At 50.2% G+C, this 14,142-nt stretch overlaps 1 protein-coding gene across 3 annotated transcripts in view; it reads left to right on the top strand.

The window, feature by feature from the left end:
• The window catches only part of ADCY5 (adenylate cyclase 5), a 167,738-nt gene that overhangs the window by 137,510 nt on the left and 16,086 nt on the right, over positions 1–14,142 (top strand). For 2 of the 3 annotated variants that reach the window (XM_030801778.1, XM_003275539.4), the window contains 3 exons: positions 7,903–8,019; positions 9,168–9,332; positions 12,077–12,252. In XM_030801778.1, the coding sequence (XP_030657638.1) occupies positions 7,903–8,019; positions 9,168–9,332; positions 12,077–12,252 (458 nt within the window). The remainder of the gene's footprint in view (positions 1–7,902; positions 8,020–9,167; positions 9,333–12,076; positions 12,253–14,142) is intronic. The other variant, XM_030801777.1, reaches the window with a different exon arrangement.

The following is a 14,142-nucleotide window of genomic DNA, read 5'->3' as shown; positions in this document are numbered from 1 at the left end:
AGTGGTTTTTGCTGCCTCTGTGCTGTAGAGGCCTCAGTTTCCTTGGGCGGGGGAGGAAGCCGGTGGATGGAATACCTGCTCTCCACCCCCAGGCCACACAAATACTGTTTCCCCAGTCCTACACCATCCAGCCAGGGAGCCTGCTTTTTCCATCTTACAGATAGAAGGCTTCAGTAAAGAATTTTAGTGGCTTATGAAACCTGGAACCTGCCACTCTGGGCTGGTGGTCCACCCATTGAATAGACTCCAGCACCCACCCTCGGCTCCCATCCCTGCCGCCTCCTTCTCTCCTGGCCTGATTAGCCTCTTGTCAGGGTTTATTTATCCACTTTCTGGAACACAGAGCCCAATTTGAAAAGTCATTTGTAATATGAACTTCTTTCCATTGAATTCTTCTTCTTCCCTCTTTCATGTTGTGGGTTAAACAGCTTGCACGTGAAGACATGAAAGGAGAGTCACCTTGGCTCTACCTCCTGCCATGTGCATGGTGGGGAACAGTACCCCTTCTTCCTCGCTGTGGATGTCAGCCTGTCACTGGGCACCGTGGCACACTCACTGCAGTGGGTTGACCGAATGAAGTTCATTTTCTCACCTTTGCAGGTACTGACACGAAGCTGACTGGCCTGCAGTGTTTAGGGTCCTTCCGTTTTCTTTTTGAAAAACATTTGTGGTTTTACCAGAACTCAGAAACTTTTTCTCATTTCCCCAGTCTCTCAGAAGTCATGGGGGGTGGCTTTGCAATGAGATGCGACCGTTCCTAAATTACCCCCAAGCCAGTTAGTGTCTCTTTATTTCATTTACTTTTCCATTTTCCCGGAACAACATGGACTGACTTCCTTGAACTGTCCATATTTTAACCTTTTCGAAGAGAGAAATTTGAGAGTGTTGACAGAGTGAGTTGTCTTCTCTGGCTGTCGGGGAGCAGTTTTCCCTGGTTCTTTCTGGGTTTTCCCTTCTTACTAAGTGCTTTGGCGGCCTTTTTATCTCGGGCCTGTTCAGTCTTTTCCAGACACAGCTCAGTGCAGTTCACACACTCCCCTGGATTTCTCAGCAGGGCTAACTTGGTGCCTTGGTCTTCATCATGTTCTCAACTCCTGGTTTCACTCTTGAGCCTCGGCCCTCAGATGCCTTGCCTTAGGGACCGTCCGCCTGAGTGCTTCCTTCTGGAGATGCTGTCTTAAAGGACAAGTCTGCACATCTGCACGAACCCCCACTCCTTCCCTTGACATCTGTGTTGACCTGGACCCCAGAACTGCTTTTCCTGGCGAAAACCATGTTAAAGCCCTGCTCATCATCCCACGTTGTCCACAACTCAGAGAATCTCAGGTTGGAAGGGGCCCATGCAATGAGAGCCACCTGAGGCTGGAATTCTGAGTGATAATCCTGCGAGAGGTGGGCCGGCCTCTGCTTTGCTTCATCACCTCCAGGGATAGGGAGCTCACTCACAGCTCCTGAGTGCAGCCCCTTACCTCTTTGGCCAGCTCCAAATGTTCCGTTGGACTCCCTGGAGCTCCTGCCTCATCATCCGGTGAAGCCACCCTGTTCTATACCTGACAGTGCTGGTACTTTTGCCGCCACCACCCAAATGGTGACTCCCCTTTCCCCACCTTCTGATCTAGGCGCTTCAGCCTTTACTGTGGCTCATTAGAAGGCCAGACTCCTTCCCAGCAGTTTGGGACTTAGGTACAGATGGCCCTGTGGGGAACTCAGCTGTGTAGCTGTGTGTGTGTGTGTGTGTGTGTTTGTGTGTGTAACTCTCTCTCTCTCATCCCCCAGCCTGATGGCTTGCCCTTGGTCTACATCGTACTGATCCCCTGGACCTGATCATATGAGCACCTGGGATCTGTGACCAGAGCCTCCTGTGGGCCCTGTCTGCTCTGCAGTCACTGACAGAGCCTCTTCTCCTCTCCTTGCAGCCTGCGTGTAGCTAAGCCCACCTTGCTGGTTCTCCAATCTACCACTCCAACTCAACTCCTGGTCCACAGTTTCTAAAATAGGGTCTAACCGTGCGTCCAGTACCCCTCCCCTCCTAGGTGTCTTCCATCCTGTGAAGATTTTAGGATTCCCATGTTCACCTTTCCCCCTGCATGCTCAGGGGGCACAATCCTCTCACCATTCACATCTCATCACACACGTCATTCATTTAGGAGATGGAGAGGTCTTCGTTCCAGGAGGCATATTGTAGGTTCTCCCTGTGTTTTTCAAGTCAGGACGGTCCAGGATCCACATCCACGCTATGCTACTTGGAGCTGTGTTTCCTGAGCCTCACAGGTAGCTTTTATTGAATCTACTTCGCAGATGAGGAAACTGAGGCCCAGAGAGGTTAGACAGCTTTTTCTAGATCCTGGAGTTAGGAAGTGGTTATTGCTAGGATTTAAACCCAGGTGGTTTTTACTTCAGAGCCCGTCAGCCTCCCCTCCAGGACACTGCCTGTGCTAATATATCCAGTTGACTCCTGAAAGGCCAAGTGATGAGAGCACTGGTGTGGACCCCTTCTGCCTGCCAGGTTTGACCTCTGTGGTTTTCTTACCTTTTTTTCATTTTCTGAAGTAGGAGCTACTGCTTCTTTTATTAGCTGCTTGTCAAGAGGCTGTATTCTTAAACTTTTTTGCCATCCAATTTCATCCCCTCCTTTTATCTTTGCAATACCCTGGCCCTGCATCACACAGACAGGGGCCCAGGGGGGTCTTCAATGTACCTGGAGACACTCAAAGAGGCCAGGATCAAACTGTTCCTTACCCCAATCATGGTTTATTAACTGTGTTCCCACTCCTGTTTTTCATGTTGAATTGATTTGAATTAATCAGATTGGGAATGTACTGGTTCTGAACTTATTTTTTGAACATCAGTTCTTTTTCTGGGCTCTGATTGTGAGCAGGCATTAAGTGATTGGCTGGTGCAGGCAGTTATCCTGCTGGAAAATCCTCTCCACGATCTGACTGCAGTTGTGGTGTAGCCCTGGGAAGAGACTTTGCCCCTGGCAAATAGTTTTTTTGTTTTTTCTTTTTGTTTGTTTTTTGCTTGTTTGTTTGTTTTTGAGACAGAGTCTCGCTCTGTTGCCCAGGCTGGAGTGCAGTGGTGCGATCTCGGCTCACTGCAAGCTCTGCCTCCTGGGTTCACGCCATTCTCCTGCCTCAGCCTCCCAAGTAGCTGGGACTACAGGTGCCTGCCACCAAGCCTGGCTAATTTTTTGTATTTTTAGTAGAGACGGTTTCACTGTGTTAGCCAGGATGGTCTCGATCTCCTGACCTCGTAATCCACCCGCCTCGGCCTCCCAAAGTGCTGGGATTACAGGCATGAGCCACTGCACCTGGCCAAGAGTTTTAAGATCCAAATTGGGGTTAGTAAAATCTAGATTTAGGGTTGACATACAGATGAACTCTCTAATTATAGGAGATGAGACACTCTTTAAACTGATATCAAGACAGGATGTCAAATCTTCTGGAGACTTCAAAAGAGCAGTAATTCCTGAGTTCCTACTGAGGTTTTAAAGTCAAGAGAAAGTCTTTTTAAAGAGTGTAGAGGGTGGCCGGGCGCAGTGGCTCACGCCTGTAATCCCAGCACTTTGGGAGGCTGAGGCGGGGGGATCACGAGGTCAGCAGATCAAGACCATCCTGGCTAACACGGTGAAACCCTGTCTCTACTAAAAATATAAAAACAAAATTAGCCGGGCGTGGTGGCGGGCGCCTGTAGTCCCAGCTACTCTAGAGGCTGAGACAGGAGAATGGCGTGAACCTGGGAGGCGGAGCTTGCAGTGAGCCGAGATCATGCCACTGCACTCCAGCCTGGGTGACAGAGCGAGACTCTGTCTCAAAAAAAAAAAAAGAGCGTGGAGGAATTTGGCTTGTAGCAAGCAAGCCAGTGCACACTCAGTCATTCATTAGATGGTAGAGCCACATCTAACATTGATTTTTTTTTTTTTTTTTTTTTTTTTTTGAGACGGAGTCTCGCTCTGTCGCCCAGGGTGGAGTGCAGTGGCGCAATCTCGGCTCACTGCAAGCTCCGCCTCCCGGGTTCACGCCATTCTCCTGCCTCAGCCTCCCGAGTAGCTGGGACTACAGCCGCCCGCCACCACGCCGGCTAATTTTTTGTATTTTTAGTAGAGACGGGGTTTCACCGTTTTAGCCAGGATGGTCTCGATCTCCTGACCTTGTGATCCACCCGCCTCGGCCTCCCAAAGTGCTGGGATTACAGGCGTGAGCCAACGCGCCCGGCCCTGCCTGCAGTTCTTCTCCTCGCCTCTGGATGGTCCCGGTGGGCCTCCTGGTCCCATATTCACCAGGAAGCTAATGTGCATACCCTATTCCCCAACCACCTTTTATTAAGAAAGTTTTAGCATGTATTAGTAACCTTTGCCTCTATCAGTCATTACATTGGTGGTTGCAAAATGATGAAGGAAGCCTCTCAATCAGTGGATGGGGTGATCAGAACTGAACAGTTTAAACAATACAGGGCAAATAGGAGCTGGGGTGGGGGTGAGGGAAGGGGATGGAGATAGAATGACAAAATTTTCAGCAGCCAATGATTTGAAACCATCTGTCATACCATTTCAGAGTAAGATCCTCATGCTAGTGCCAAAACACTTCCCCAGCTGTGAAACCAAAAATTCCTTTAAATGGGAAGTAAGGACTTTCATTCTTATTGGCAATATAGCTCTTTAAAATGCAAATATTAACTAACTTTTCTGTTGCATTTAACAGCTTACAGAGCACTTTCAAATGCATCACTTTACTAAGTCTTGATAGCCACTCTGGGCGAGAGCTATTCCCAATTTCCCAATAAGGAGACAGAAGCTCAGAGTGTAGAGTAATGCCCCAGGATCACACAGCCAATAAGAGGTTGAGCAAGATTTTTAAAAATAAGAGCTTCATTGAGACATAATATGCATACCATAAAATTCACCTTTATAAAGGTGAATGAACTTTTAATACACTAGTTTTTAGTATATTCACAAAGTTATTCAACTATTGGTGCTAATTCCAGAACATTGTTGTCATCCCCAGAAGAAACCCCCAGACCCATTAGCAGTCACTCCTCCTTCCCTGATCACCACAGCCCCCAGCAATCACTCATCTACTTTGTCTCTGTATTCACATGTTCTGGACATCTCACATAAAGGGAATCTCACATGGCCTTTTGAGACTGGTTTCATGCACTTAATATATTAGTTTCAAGGTTCATCCATGTAGCATGTAACAGCACTTCACTCTCTTTATGCCTGAAAAATATTCCAGTGTATGGATATATCACATTTTGTTTATTCATTCATCAATTGATAGACAATTAAATTGTTTCCATTTTCAGGCTATTAGGAAGAATACAGCTGTGAACATGGGTGTACAAATTATCTGTACAAGTCCCTGTTTCAAATTCTTTGGGGGATATACCCAGAAGTGGAATTACTGGATCATATGATAATTCTATGCTTGATTTTTTGAGGAGCCACCCTATTGTTTTCCCCAGTGGCTGCCTCATTTTACATTCCCACCAGCAATGCACAAGGATTCCAGTTTCTCTGCATCCTCACCAATACTTTTTTTTAACTTTCCTGATGGTGTTAGTTGAAGGACAAAAATAATTAATTTTGATAAAGTCCAATTTATCTGTTTTTTTCTTTTTTGATTGGTGCTTTTGGTGTCACCTCTAAGAAACCGTTGCCTGATCCAGAGTCACAAAGATCTACTTGTATGTTTTCCCATAAGAGTTCTGTAGTTTTGGCTTTTGCATTTAAGTTTTCTGGTCCATTTTGAGTTAATTTTTGTACAAGGTGCAGTAGGGACCCAACTTCATTTTTTGCATGTGGATATCCGTGTGTCCCAGCACCATTTGTTGAAAAGACTATCCTTTCACCATTGTCTTGGAACCCTTGTCAAAATCACTGGGCCATAAATGGAAAGGTTTATTTCTGGGCCCTCAAGCTATTTGATTTATTTCTATGTCTGTTAAGCAGGATTTTAATACAAGCTTATGCTCTTCAGATCACACTTACCTTTCCTTCTACCACATAAGACGGTTTGGTCAGAGGGTCTCTTTTATTATCCCAGAGGGTCTCCTTTATTATCCCAGTGTTTGTTCAGAATATGTGCCATAGGCTTGATGGTATAGGAGCATATCTGGGAGGTTCTCCTGCTGGGGAGATGGAGTCCCAGGCCTTCATCTTTCAGCCTGTAGCCTATGTTAGACTGCCAGGCCTCTGCCATGACAGCAGCTCTTCCTGTGATCTGTCTGTCTTTGTGGTCCCCTCTTTCCCTCTGCTGATAGGAAATGGCTTTGCTGGAAGGGTGGAGGAGGATTCTGGGGTCAGAAAGATATACACCCTCCCTATGCACACAGCCAGCCCCAAGCCCAAGACCCGGGGGTGAGCAGGGACCTGACTTTTTGTCAAGAACTCTGTCTACTTACAAGCTAATGAGTTTGCTTGTTGCTGTTTCATAGGGGCTGGCAGAAGACACAAGACTCCTGGGTCAGAGACAAAAACTTTATTACTCATGTTACAGTCAGCAGCATGAGTGTCAGCATATTTGTGTTTGAAGTCCCTTTGCCACTGAAGTCCCATGTGATGGGCCCTCATGGATGCTACACATATAGTGGGTTTGGGTTGCAGCTGAAGAACCCTGGACCAAGGGCCCGACACTTTTTTTGGTTGGCAGCAAATACTGTAGCACACAAGCCAGTTCCGCTCCCCACTGGGAGTGAGTGGTCACATGGTGGTCATGCTACGGCCCCATGACCTACTTAGCTGTCAGTGTGGCCAACTACAGACGCTCTCAGTATCAGGGGATGGGGAAGCCTTGTGGTCTGGCACTTTCAGCAAGAATTTGCAGGGATGCTCACGGCCCATGATTGGAGTAGATACCTTTGCCTGCTTCACTCACCACAAAAGCTGGGGGTGCCCAAAGGTCCCAAGAGCCCTACAAATAGGAGACCTCAGAGATGGGATGTGGCTTGCTCAGGAACACACAGGAAAAGCCAAGCCAAGCCCAGGCTTCCCAACTCCTGGCTCAGTGCTTTTTCAACCACCCTGTCTGTCCTTGGGGGGTTTTATAGACAACTAGCTTGTCTGTAGCAGATAGGCCTCAGCAGGAAGGGTTGGGGCAGGTAGGGGTGGGGCATCCTGGATCCACTGCTTTCTTCTCTGTCCATCAGATTCTTTTTCAGCCTAGGTTGCATGGGAGGTGAGGGGGACGTCATTTACAAGGCCAGCTCCATCAGATTTGGTGGCAGAAATGGGACTTATGAGCCCAATCATTTAATTACCAAAGCTGCAGGGGGTCTTTGAGTAGACATGGTTTGTCTGGTGGAAGAATACAGAGTAGGAGAGGGTGAGGGAAATGGCAGGTACATGGAGCTTTGTACTAAGGACAGAGCTCACTCAGTGCTCAGGGCCACACCTGCCTCCCTCCTGCTCCTCGATGCTCAATCCCTCCTCCCGAGCCCAGAGGCCTAGTCCTCTCCAAATCCTTAAACCCACCACTGCCCACTCCCTCCCAGAAGCCTTCTCAACCCTCCTGGGAACATTCTGAGCCCTCCACGACTCCTCAGCTGCCACCTACCGCCCCTCCCTGATGGCACACAGCGGGTCAATGTGCTTTTGTATTGATTTCTCTATTGGGTCAAGATACCATCTTTCCTCTCATCCTGCCTCTCTCACCTGGGTTCCCCACGTAGTCCCGCTCCTGGTCAGCTGCAGAATCTGCCCTGCCGTTGACCTGGAAGCAATGGTGCAGCGGTTCAAAGCTGGAGCCTTGCAGGCTGGGAGGGCCACCAGGAAGGCCTGGGGGTCATGCTGGGGAGAGACACAGGTGGGTCCACTGCACTCCTGGGACCATTTGTGGAGTCCTTGCTGAATGCTGTTCCATCTCTCCCTCCCTCCCTCCCTCTCCACCCTTGCCCCCACCCTAGCTCTTCCCCTCCCCGCTGCAGACCCTCTCCAGGAAGATCGTGCGGTCCAAGATGAACAGCACCCTGGTTGGGGTGTTCACCATCACCCTGGTGTTCCTGGCGGCTTTTGTCAACATGGTGGGTGGCTGCACGACCTCCCAGCATCTCCGCAGCCCCATTGGATCAAACCCAGTGGAGCCATGTACCCGACCAGCAGGGCTAGGAGAGACTTTCCCTGGAAGTTCTTATTTGTGTTGCATCTGGGTCTGGGATCAGCTTTGACTCAATGTGCCTCACACAAGTTCTCTTTCTTTTTCTTTCTTTTCTTTTCTTTTTTCTTTTCTTTTCTTTTCTTTTCTTTTCTTTTCTTTTCTTTTCTTTCTTTCTTTCTTTCTTTCTTTCTTTCTTTCTTTCTTTCTTTCTTTCTTTCTTTCCTTCCTTCCTTCCTTCTTCCTTCCTTCCTTCCTTTCTTTTCTCTTTCTTTCTTTCTTCTTTTTTCTTTTCTTTCCTCTTTCTTTCTTTCTTTACTTCCTTCCTTCCTAACTTCTTTCTTTCTTTCTTTCTCTTTCTTTCTTTCTTTCTTTCTTTCTTTCTTTCTCTCTCTCTCTCTCTCTCTCTTTCTCTCTCTCTCTCTTTCTCTCTCTCTCTCTTCTTTCTTTCTTTCTCTTTTTTTCCAGTTTTGAGACAGAGTCTTATTCTTTCACCCAGGCTGGAGTGCAGTGGTGACATCACAGCTCACTGCAACCTCCATCTCCTGGGATCAAGAGGTCCTCCTGCCTCAGCCTCCCAAGTAGCTGGGACTGCAGGTGTGCACCACCATGCCCAGCTAATTTTTGTCTGTTTTTTTTAGAGATGGGGTTTCCCCATGTTGCCAGGCTGGTCACCAGGCTGGTCTCAAACTCCTGGGCTCAAGTGATCCGCTGGCCTCAGCCTCTCAAAGTGCTGGGATTACAGGCATGAGCCACTATGCTTGGCTACTCTCCCACTAAGTGAAGTTCTTAGCTCTTCAGTCTCAAGCCTGGTGGGGCCAGGAAGAGTTTAGGGAATGTCCCCAAGGCATGTTTAAGAGCCCCTCCCTGGGAGGGCACGCTAGCCACACCCCCTCCAGCCAGGGCAGCTGGGCAGACTTTGCCCATTCCTCAGCCTCTTTCAGATTTTGTCCCCATCAGTGTCATGCTGCACCTGAGGCGGAGGACAGATGGGAGCCTGTGGCCTGGTGGGCTGGGCTGCCCTACCTGTCCCCCAGCAGCTTACCCTCCCCTCACCACCCTCCTCCCTCCCCCCAGTTCACGTGCAACTCCAGGGACCTGCTGGGCTGCTTGGCACAGGAGCACAACATCAGCGCGAGCCAGGTCAACGCATGTCACGTGGTGGAGTCGGCCGTCAACTACAGCCTGGGCGATGAGCAGGGCTTCTGTGGAAGCCCCTGGCCCAACTGCAACTTCCCCGAGGTACTGGGTGCACAGGGGCTGGAAGGGAGTGGTGAAGAGTCCCTTGCCCTCCCCCACTGTCCCCTCAGCTGCTCGGGACAGTCTGAAGGACAGGGTCTCACCAGCTCACTGTCTTCTAGAGACCTGCTTACCCCAATATCTCTCCCTCCCACATGCCAGACACTGGGAACAGGGGGAGCCTCTTCCGTATGACAATGACTATGACAGTGGTGTGGCTGTTGTTTCTATAGTGCTTACCAGGGACTGTGGCTAAGAGCTCTACATGCACTTACTCATTAAATCCTCCTAACAGCCTATGACATAGGTGTTATATTATCTCCTTTGTAGAGGCAAAGAACCTGATACACAGAGAGGCTAAGTAATTTGCCCCAGATCACACAGCCAGGACTCAACAGAGCTGGAGCTCTCATTCAAGTTGTCCAGCTCCAGACAGAGTTCGTGCTCCTGGGCAAAACTTTCTAGACCCTCAGCTTCTCTAGCAGACCCTACCCCACCTCAGGAGAACCCACCTCAGCCCCAGCTGTTAGGGTCAGAGAGGAGGGAGGGGAGCAAAGGAACCCGATCCCAAACCAGCACTACTATAAACCTCACCCTTTCAAAGTGCACGGTTCAGTAGCTTTTAGTGTGTTCACCGATGTGTACAGCCATCATCATCATCTAATTTTAGAATACTTTCATCACCCCAAAAAGAAATTTTGTGCCTACAGGCATTTGGGTTTAAAAATAATACCACGTATCCTTATTCGGAAGACAGCATATATGAAGCACCTGTGGCGTGCAAGGTGCTTCGTTCATGGTGCTGCGTTTGCCAGGGAGCAGTTTGTTGTCAGCAGCAGGGCCGGGGCTTCCAGTCCCCGACTTCCCAAACCCCCAGCTCCCTATGGGTGCACACATGAAGCCTGTAAGATGGGGGCAGTTTGCCTTTTTCTGTGGAGAAGGTCCCTGTTTTCATCTAACTCTGAAAGGGCCTGTGACTGCAGCTGAGGGGTGCTGTGGGCTCTCAGTGTGGGCCTCCCTCCCAGCCTGGGATCTGGCTCTTCGTTGTACAGATAGGGCAGGGAAGGCCCAGAGAGGAGCAGGGCTTGGCCCCAGCTCACCTAGGCAGGTGCAGCCTCACCCCCGCTCCGCCCCACCCCTGGGCTGGTGGCAAGCTCTCTGTCTCCTCCAGGCAGCCATGCTGCACCCAGCCTCCCCTTCTTAGCCTCCCCTCCCCAGCCTCCCTAGCCTCTGCTGCCTCTCACATCTGGCTGAGAGCCCACAGGAGCACTTCAGCTTTCTGAGGGCTGTTCATGAAGAGCAGAGGCTATTTTCAGTCTCGTACTTGCCCCTTGGTGGTGGCTCCCCTGGTGAGGCTAAGGCCTGGGGGGAGAGGGTGGCAGTGGGCAGGTCTTGGCTCCTCATTTGTGGGAGAGGCTTGGTGCCAGCCTTCAGCCCCCACCAGCTGACCACCCCCCTCAAAGGTTGCTCCTGATTCAGCAACTCCTCACAGACCAGACCCTGGGGGGTCCCCAGCATCCAGTGTTGGCCTCCTGGTTATCCGGGCCAAGGTCTGAATGGGAATCCAGGCTGGCTCTTGGAGCTCCCATCCCTCCTCCCAAAGACTGGGGCTCTGGGGCTCTGAGCTGACTCATCTGGGCACGCCCTCCTCATTCCCTCTTCCGCTCCTGTTCCCAGTGGTGATGTGAGGCTTCCCCCACAATCCAATCACCCAGGGGCCCTTGGCAGTCCTTCCTTGGCTCCAGAAGGCCTGAGGAGGCTGAGGGTCCGCCCTAGGGGCTGCCCAAGCCAGGGCAGAAGCCGTGTGCGAAGAGTAAACATCTGGAAGCCTGACTCAGAAACAATGGTGCTAAATTAAAATAATAATAATAATAATAATAATAATAATTGATGCTGACGTGCCTAGGGTTAGCATCAAGGCACAGCACCAGATGGGGACCTCCGAGATTACCTGGTTTAGCCCCTCAGTTGTCTAAGAAGGAAACAGTGGCTCAGAGACCAGAAGGGGCTTCCCCAGAGGGAAGAGCACAGGGCACCATCCCTCCTCTGAAACCTTTGGGGCCCCATATATTTTGGTCTTCAGAATTTTTCAGATTTTAAAAGGTTGCCTCCCACCCCCAGTGGAGTCTGATCATGAAATGGTCATATTTCCACAGTAGTAGCATGTCTGCATGCCACAGAAGACAGGATAAAGATGATAACTAGCGTCCCAGAAGTGAGGTCAGCTTTTGCCACCAGAGCAGCTCCGTTCAGCCGTGGCCCCTACAAGAGTCATGAAACCACATTCAGCTTTTGGAGCTTTTGAGTTCAAAGCTGCAGATTTGGGGCTCCCCACGGTTATTGAGGGTGCCGGACACTGCAGCAAGGGCTTCCTTCCGTGTGTTCATCACAGTGAGCCGTGAGATAGGAAGTCTTGCAGAGGGGACACTGAGGCTCAGAGGGGCTGAGCACGCAGCCCGAGGCACACAAAGCCCAGCGTGGATCAGGCCTGAAACCCAGGGCAGCCTGGGCCTGCAGCGCAGCTGTAACGTGGGGCTGTCCTGCAGGCAATGGCCAGACTCCAGCTGGAGCCCATCTGCTGGTTCCTAACCAGGGCCCTTCGCTTTACATCACACCTGTTGGGAAATTTACATCAGCAGAAACATGCCCAGCCCAGGCCTCACTTGAGCCAGCTCAGACTGGAGGATGCACGGGGCCAGGGGTCGGGCAGGGCCTGGGGAGCTGATGCTGCTGCCCTCTGCCCGCAGTACTTCACCTACAGCGTGCTGCTCAGCCTGCTGGCCTGCTCCGTGTTCCTGCAGATCAGCTGCATCGGGAAGCTGGTGTTAATGCTGGCCATCGAGCTCATCTACGTGCTCATCGTGGAGGTACCAGGTGTCACGCTCTTCGACAACGCCGACCTGCTGGTCACCGCCAACGCCATGTACGGGGCACCTCCCTCACACTCCCCACTGGGCACGGGACATTGCAGGGAAGTGGCAAGAGCAGGAGGTTTAAGGTTCTGGCACCACAGGGAACTTGCGAGGAGAGTATCTTGTTACTCCCCAGCCCTGACATCTGGGAAAATGGCCTTGTTTCTTTCCTTCCTTCCCATCCCCAGTAGTTGGAGTGGCCTCAGGTCACCAGGCCCCACTGTGTTTCTTTCTCTGGTTTGCTCCCCTCTTGCCAGGGCAGCCTCCAGTGGGCTGCTTTCACCTCGGTCCAGCTGCCCCAGGCTCAGAGGAGTCACGGTCCAGCAGAGCCGGGTAGTAAGGAGTGTGGGAGCAGAGGGGCAAGCTTTGTTGTTCACAGGCTCTGTGTCCCACCTCGAGGCAGGTGCCTGGATACCCGCTGTTCCTCTTCATCCTCCAGCAACCCAGCCAAGTAGGCAGGCCCACCACATAAGGCTGGGCATCTGTGCACTACTCAAAGGCTCCTGGCTGTGGTGGGCATGAAGGTGGGGCCCACGGCTGTCTGGTCCCACAGTCAGCATGGTCATGTAGTGACTGATGTCAGATTTCCAAGGGAGGTGGCTCCACGAGGGGAAAGACCTCAGGCTTCGGGTGAAATTGGGTTAGAATCTCAGCATCAGACACATTGGTTATTCCTCTGAACCTCATAATTTTTTCCTTGTAAAATGGGAATATTGTCAACCCAAATTAAGGTGGTCGAGGCAGAAATAATTTGATCAAATTTTGTTGGAAGCCGAATGTGAGGATCGGCCAGGAAGACACACGTACCAAGTTGGGCGTGTTCCAGAAGCTGTTATAAGTGGGAATGCTTTCATAAGAAAGTAGAAGGGAAGGGGACTCCTCAGATCAGAGTTGTCCTTTGTCATTGGAGGGTTACAATCATTGGCTACAGATTGCAACATACAGACTCAAATGTCTACATGCCAGCAATCAGTACAACTTCATGATTCAGAAACGAATCAGTATTTTTTCATGTCAATAGGTTATGCATTAATCAGTACATCAGCAATTTGAGGAGCTCAGATAAGATTCTTCACTCGGGCAGGATATTGCCATAAATCCCAAGACCTCCCCGAAGCAGGTTAATTTGGAAGCCTGGCAAATGTGAACTGTAGATTATCAATGCCCATAGTAGTAAGATGTATTTAAAGTGGCTGATTCGTAATATGCTTTTCTACGCATCACCACTCCCTATACACACACCAAGAAGTGCAAAAAAAAAAAGACAGTTCTGTGTCCCCTGAGAAAATGCAGCAAACTACCTTCTTTGAGTTAGAGGAAGGGATTCATCCATCCTTCCATTTGTTCACCCAGTCATTCATTCAGAAATATTTATTAAGGGCCTGCTATGTGCCAGCCACTGAGCTAGGCAGTGGAGGTACAATGTGGATAAATAGAAAACTCTCAGGAATGTTCCTCTCTTGGGAAGGTGGTGTCGCCTGAGAAAGTGGAGGTGTAATGAAGGGTTTAAGTCATATTCGAGGAAGAACTTCTTGGTGGTTGTGTGGGGGCTATGGGCAGATGACCACAAAGACATGGGACAGTGGAGCATGGGACAGGCTGCAGTCCTTTGAGGAGGAAGAGGAGGTCCACGAACTTTCTACCCTTGGTTCAGGGCTGGAGCAGGGAACGTTGCCCTCCTCTTACTGCTCCTTCCCATCCTCAACATCTCTTCAGGAGCTGAAGTTGGCAACAGACAGTGAAGGTTATTTCTGGATTGGGAGACCGTGGTTTGGCTCTAGGGCGACCTTGTCCAATAGATAAAAAGTGGGCCGGGTGCCGTAGCTCAGACCTGTAATCCCAGCATTTTGGGAGGCTGAGGTGGGTGGATCACTTGAGTCCAGCCTGGCCAACAAAATCCC

Source organism: Nomascus leucogenys, chromosome 21 (genome assembly GCF_006542625.1).
Source record: "Nomascus leucogenys isolate Asia chromosome 21, Asia_NLE_v1, whole genome shotgun sequence".
In the NCBI taxonomy this organism is placed as follows: Eukaryota; Metazoa; Chordata; class Mammalia; order Primates; family Hylobatidae; genus Nomascus; species Nomascus leucogenys.
This window is presented reverse-complemented; position numbering and strand designations above follow the sequence as displayed.